Here is a 7306-nt window from a genome sequence, read left to right as displayed (position 1 = left end):
CTCTCTCTCTCTCTCTCTCTCTCTTATATTTCTTTTGTTTCGTTTAAGTACATGTAACAATTTCTTTCACTCACTCGTCTATTTATGAATGTTACACACCGGAAGATACACGAATTATACAATGTATACTGTAACATACCGTAAAGAACTGTAAAGAACGCCCTCGAGGAGTACCAGAGGTAAGAAAAATGGCGATATCACTGTGCATGAGACGTTGATAGCGTTCTAATCAGTAGTAAGTTTCTAAAGCTTCGTAGCGACTGTATTATTAGAAAGAAGTAAAAATTCAGGGCTATTCTATACAGTTCTTTATAGCACAGCTACCACTTTACAATACTCTGTAATTCACATACTTAATTCTTCCTATTTCTTTCTTTTTTTTTTTTGTATATAGAAATTTTTATTTAAAAATCAGTGAATGGCAAAAAAATTATTTAATTAAAAAAAAGATAATTTATGATTAATCGCTTTCGATAAAACAGAACAAATTTTGGAAAAAATTTTACACGAGTCGTTACTCAAACCTTTCAATTTTGCCCGTGCGAAAATATAACGACGTTGCATAAAAATTTAATGAAAATTGTGCTAATTTGTTTTCGTTTCCAATTCTATTTCTTTTCTTTTTTTTTCTTTTTCTGGAATAATTTATGCGGTATAGCGATCGTTATCCTTAATCCGTTTTTAAATTTATAAAAATGGAATTTCAATTTCCATATTTTCCTTATAACAGCATTCGCTGACTTCAAACATCGGAGAACTGAATCAACGAAATATAAATGCAAAATTTGGAAAAGGGGAGAAATTATTTATTCCATTTCTAATAACGCGTATACAATCTTATTCGTCCGATCTGCAACGTCATTGCAGTATATTTACCTGAATCTCACGAGATACGATTAACAGCACACCGTGGTACAACTAACAACAAGAGACAACTCGAAGTGTCTTGTAATTCTTTTTAGTTCGATCATACAATCTTATCGCACAAGTAGATCCCAGTCCAACTGTTGTAACTATAGTGATCACGCTTACTTTTTCAAAGGTATTCTTTTACCATCACGATTGTACGCTAGGTAAGCTTGAGGGTAAAGAATTTGAGTTATCGTGTGTGACACATTCAATGACACGTTTCAACACTCAGATACCGAAGCAGTCATGTATTCTAGAAACATCTTTGCCTTTCAATTTAATTACTTCGACGTGAATTTAAAACGTTTTCCTCTATTTGAAACGTATCTCTCTAGCCTACCAATGTGTTAGGTTTGTACCAAGATCTTTACCTTCAATGTAGCCCCTCGCAGATGTTAGGTCTGTACGGTGTGTACATCGTCGACTGTTCTATTTAATCGACAGGTGAAGAAAATGCAGGACAGGGTGCAAAAGACGAAGGAAGAGGTGCAGAAAGCGAAAGAAAAGTACGAGGCCGCGTTGCAAGAAATTAATCAGTATAACCCGAAATACATGGAGGATATGACTCAGGTGTTCGAGAAGTGTCAAGAGATGGAGGCGCAGCGGCTTCAGTTCTTCAAGGATGTTCTTTTTGGCATCCATAAATGTCTCAATATATCTCAGGATCCGATGTAAGTGTATATACACAATTTCATATTTCTTTACCCTACTTTCTTAAGTATATTATCGCATGTATTATATTACCTGTTATTATAATGATTGTTAACTCTTCACGGACCAAATCTGTATAGTGTACTGTTTTACTTGTAATTCACTGACAATGAGTTTTAGTGTCGTTTATCAGTTCGATTATTAACCATACCGTAAGAAAACCTGAATGACTGAAAATGATCTTTTGTTATACTACGATTTATGATCTGCAATCTATTTTTATAGTATGGTAGAGTATTATTTACCCACGGTCCCCGAAAGGTTAAAGTGAGAATTTACCAGTACTAGGATTTATTATAACGAAACCTAGAATGTTATCTTGTTGAAAGAACGATAAAAATAATTTTTACTTGTCGTTTATAGACTTCCACAAATATACGAAGAATTCTATCATACGATTAATAACGCGGACCATGAAAAGGACTTGAAATGGTGGTCGAACAATCACGGTGTAAATATGGCTATGAATTGGCCTCAATTCGAGGTAAGATAATGAAATACAAACGTACGTCTTGTAATCATTCTTCTTTATCGCATGTAACCTCTTGCTCATGGTTGAAAATCTGATGTTAGAGAATATAGTCGTAGCGTGTACTGAATATTATTCCTGTTCTTTTCTTTTTATAACTGCATTAATATCGTTCGTTAGTTATACTCTGTATGTCTAAATATTCTGCCATTTTTCGTACAAAATGACTCCACCATGAGTTTCGTTGGTGTGTCTATGGAGATTTAAAGTACAGTATGCTCGATGCTCTAAATTTCCATTAATCGTATTAATTATAGTTTCAAACAATTGACCATTTTCAGATAATTTATCTCTATGTTCTATGTCAAGTTAAGAAAATTAAAAAAGGAATTTTTCCTAATTATTGCCAACCTGTTTGAAACAAGATTCTTGTTTACTCCCAAATTTTGGATCTTTACCTGTCCATAATCGATGTAACGAAGTTGTATTAACCTTTAACCGAAGACATGTTTTTCTACCATCGCTAATGGCAATTTACTGTTATTATTATTATTTTTTATCCACCATATTTATTGTACAGAAATGAGTAATTCAGCCATCGTTGCAATATGTGCAGATTTCTCTTAAGTAAAATATGTAAGACCTATTTTGACGTTTCACCAGTTTAGATTAGCACGTTCACCATCAAATGTATATTCGCAAGTGATAAATCTTATTATTTTGAAGTGAATAATTTGACAATTTCACTATTACTCACCACCAGTGTGTCGTTCATTTCTGGCTAACAAAGCATAATCGGAACCATCACTGTCGTGCACCAGGCTCCGCCATGATGGTGAACGTCTTATATAGCTATCTATTAATTAAAAAAAGGACCACATTTCGTTTCATCAAATCTGTAGACTGATAAACAACGAGCAATTGTTATTTTCCCATACTCCACACGCGACTATTCCTTCTAAGCTTCACTCCAAAATCTCCATCACACGCGTTAGTTGCAATCTTCGTTACATCGGTTCAGAGATTCCCTCAGCATAACTATCTAACCCCTGAATTCTCGCTACACGATGTACGTATTTAAGTCGAAACATGTCCCACGGGGTTAAATTAGCTGAACATGCGTACAATCCACGATCTCTCCCCTTAATCGTGTATCCCAAGAACAAGGTACAATATCAAACTCCTGTAAGAGCATCTAAAAAGTACATACATATATACATACATATCCCTAGATGATCGAAAAATTTTCCGGAATGCATGCATGTGATTGTTCTTTTTTTTTTGGGCGTTGCTATTACGCAGGACTATACAGAGGAGTTTCGTGACATCACCAAGGGTTCGAAGTCGAAGGAGGCACTTCCGGCTGGGTCCATCACGCTGATCAATCAACGCCCGGTCGGCGAGGATGTGCATGTAAAGTTTTGTTATGTTTTACACTTACCCCGCCTGTCGTTCACGTGTACCCGATGAACGAAGGTTCACGCACACTCGTATATACACACACGGAGAAAAAGGAAAAAATTGAGCTTCTATTCTTTTTTTTATATATATATTTCTTTTAATTTTTTTTTTATTTATATTTATTTATTTGTTTTTTTTTATGCTGATCGAGAACCACGAAATAGCGTCGTCGTAACCGGCAAACACAACGAGGTCACCGAGGATGGGTTTCCTTTTTCAGCTTCTGGCTCGCCTAACTTAACTGAATTAACCGTAACCCGCTATGCGCTTGTTCTTGCACGTAATCGCAGATCTATATCGCGAACACACACCGAGCATGTTGTTACTACTCGTTACTGGAGCGAATTTACGAATTTACCAAATCAAATTGTTCATCTGCTGGATTGTTTTGTTTTAGAAACTCTTCGGTGGCTGTTGCTTTTATTACTTTTCTGCCACGATTTTTCACGGCTGGTACAAACTGTTTAGTCTACTTGTATACCAGATAAATCGATAATTTGGATAGGTTGTATGTTCTAATTTCATATACGATAATAGAAATTTATGAGAGGAATTCTTTCTTTCGGTTTTCAATTCTGAAGAGATTACTAATTTTTCGTCGCTGATAAAAATGTTTTCGAACTACTACGACTATTTAAATTTCGGATAAATTTATTTTCTCAAATAGATTTCGTTTCAAATAGATTGTGCGTTCTAATCTGATATACGGTAATAGAAGCTCGTGAGATAAATATCCTTTGGTTTTCTGCTCTAGAAAGATTAGCAGTTTTTCATAGTTAATAAAGCTATTTAAAATTCTAAATAGATCTGCATTTTATAGCTTGTACAAAGGTCTCTTCTTAGCTGTCTTTCTCTTCCTCTCTAAAAATATGAAATAATATTCTACAAACGTTTGTTAATACAGAAAATTTAATTGTACACTAACTTGTTTCTTCAAAAATGAACGTGATTTAAAAATGTATAAAAATTACGTTTTCCCTCTTTTATTTTCTTTTTTCATTTTTATTTTGATGTAGTAAGAATATCCTGATTTGTTTGCGAAGATTTGTAATATCGACGAAGGTTGTTTTAAATCTCTTTATCTATTTATAACACATGCCGATGACGTGAATTGAACGTGTTTCGATTATGCAGGCAATCGTAAATGAGTAAGACCAGCAAAATGGTACTGCATATTGAAGTGCAGGAGAATTTCTAGTATACGTTGTTTATATACGATTTAAATTTAATTATAATTATAAAATAATCTTCTCTACTTCGATTTCCACTAAATAATTCCTCCTGTACATTAATACCAATTTTGTATTATTGAATAACATACACAAATAATACAAAAGATTTATTACGTCCTTCGTTAAAATCATGTGCAAATTTGTAACTGTAAAATCTGAACTGTAAATTCGCTCCATATTTACTCGAGCGCTTATTAAATATAATTATTAGCATTATATCTTACTATCCCTTCATACATAACTGTTTATTGTTAAACAAAATCGAAACGGAGTGTAAGGCAATGTAAAACATGCTTGCAACCAGAAATCATCTGCACGGTTAATTCCCACAATAGAATCGTCATGACCATAAGTGTGAATTACGTTCAGTTATTGTAATGAAGAATATATTACCACATTCGTTATCGCATGATGTATGACAACGATCTGCACTTACGAAAGAAAAAGACTTGCCAAAGATGGTAATAATAGTCACCTCTGTGACGCTATGATCTTAATTCATCTTCGTCTCAGCCTGAATCATTTCATGTTTCTTATTTTTTTTTCCTTTTTTTTCTTTTTTTTTAAATTTTTATCGCAAAGCAATCGATAACAAAACCTTATCGTACGCGAAATTCACATTAAGCTTAAAAGTAACAAATTATATACGTTGCAAGTAATCATATATACATGCTTGTCACATTAAATATAGTTCATAGATATGTAAATAAAAAGTCTACGTGTTATATATATTTGGTTGCATGCATGATTTAAGATGACTATATAAATTCTTATAACTATTCCGTGGTCGAAGAGCTATATGAAGTTATAAATACATATGTATATTCAAATTTTACACGTCGATGTACACACGCCGATTTATTTAATATGGTGTTTTTTCATCGATGTAGGAATACCCACCGATTAATAATAAATCAAAATCGAAGCCTAGTTCACGGGTAATATCAACAGATGGTGGTCACGGGGATAGCAAAACCGACACGATTAATTCCAGCAAACATTCTTCTGAGAAGAACAACCACGATGGTAGTGCAGTGAACAGGACCGCTACAATGACGTTAGTATTGAACATAATTTCATAAATGAGGATTAAACATTTTTCATTCAAAACTTTTTGATCTAATATTCCATTAGTAACAATGTACTATTAGTCCTTTGCAGAGGAATGCCCTAAGTTTTATTTATTATAATTAACATTATTTACTGTATATTGTGATAAAAAGTAATTACATCCTTTTATCCAAAGAATTTATCTCAAATTTGTTATTTTAAATGGCTTATTATATATACCTTGATTTCTAACTTCTTATCTGCAAAGGATTAAATATATTTTGTTTGAAATATTAAAATGTACGATTATAAATTCTTTTACATAATAGTTTATTTATGAATATATCAATATAAACTCGAAACTTACCTTTTTAGTAATGGTACAAATGCTAAACAAGAATCAAATCCATTTGAAGAAGAAGAATGGGATGAAGATAGTGGTGAACCATTGGTAGATAATGGAGAACCTGGTGTTCTTGTACGCGCATTATACGACTATGAAGGTGCCGAGGCAGACGAACTTAGCTTTAAACAGGGTAATAATCATGCATTCATTTGTGAATTTTATCATATTCTGTATACATAATACAGTTTACGTAATTGTTATATTTTCACAGGTGAGGTATTCGATAAATTAGAGGACGAAGATGAACAAGGATGGTGTAAAGGGCGGAAAGATGGTAGAGTGGGTCTTTATCCTGCAAACTACGTAGAACTTATGTCACCTTAAAATTACCAAGCAAAGCCAAATTATATGAACATTGTTAGTTACTTAACACGTAACGCGTACGAAAGAAAAGGAAAAAAAAAAAACAAAATTTTTATTTTGTTGTTTGTTTCTCTATGAAATAGCACGTTAAAGAAAAGAGAAAATTTGTAAATGTCGTTAAATAAGAATTACATGAGACTCTATATTAGGAATCGTTCATTTTGTGTGATATATAATGAGCGCTAAAAAAGACGAAAAAGGTAATATGATACATCTTACGGTTCAATGTTACGAATGAAATTCAGGAAACTACTATAAACGTGAAGAAGAAAATGCATACATCTATTTCATTCTATCTTTCAGATCGATATAGGGTCGATGCAATAGAACTTAAAACGAAACTTTTAGTCTGACGGGTAATATGTTTCCGTAGGTAGCTAGGATTCTCTATATCCATCTCTATAAATTAGTGCTAAACGATAAGATGGATACATACACCACGAGTATATTATAAGTTTAGATTTTTGAGATAATGTACAATTATACATTTTTTGACTCATTATTAGCATTGTTGGTATGAAACATTTCGGCGAATGCGACGAAAAGTATATTTAATTTATTGTTATTCAAATGATACTATTAAAACCTATTCTTTCCGAATGGTATTCTTGTATATAATAGATATAAGGTCGTAAACGATATGTAAAGTTACATTGTTTAACGAAGTTGAGGTTTTATGATGTTCGCAGTACATCATCAGCAGGA

At 32.9% G+C, this 7306-nt stretch overlaps 1 protein-coding gene across 6 annotated transcripts in view; it reads left to right on the top strand.

Annotated features, from left to right (window-relative positions):
• The window catches only part of Synd (protein kinase C and casein kinase substrate in neurons protein Synd), a 106524-nt gene extending 99218 nt beyond the window's left edge, over nt 1-7306 (top strand). For 5 of the 6 annotated variants that reach the window (XM_017909134.1, XM_017909133.1, XM_017909130.1 and 2 more), the window contains 6 exons: nt 1354-1580; nt 1984-2104; nt 3392-3502; nt 5673-5839; nt 6208-6368; nt 6450-7306. In XM_017909134.1, the coding sequence (XP_017764623.1) occupies nt 1354-1580; nt 1984-2104; nt 3392-3502; nt 5673-5839; nt 6208-6368; nt 6450-6562 (900 nt within the window). In that variant the 3' untranslated portion in view covers nt 6563-7306. The remainder of the gene's footprint in view (nt 1-1353; nt 1581-1983; nt 2105-3391; nt 3503-5672; nt 5840-6207; nt 6369-6449) is intronic. The other variant, XM_017909136.1, reaches the window with a different exon arrangement.

This window comes from Eufriesea mexicana, unplaced genomic scaffold (assembly GCF_001483705.2).
Source record: "Eufriesea mexicana isolate 0111107269 unplaced genomic scaffold, ASM148370v2 scaffold15025, whole genome shotgun sequence".
NCBI lineage: Eukaryota > Metazoa > Arthropoda > Insecta > Hymenoptera > Apidae > Eufriesea > Eufriesea mexicana.
Note: the sequence above shows the minus strand (reverse complement) of the source record. Positions and strands in the feature narration are given on the sequence as shown.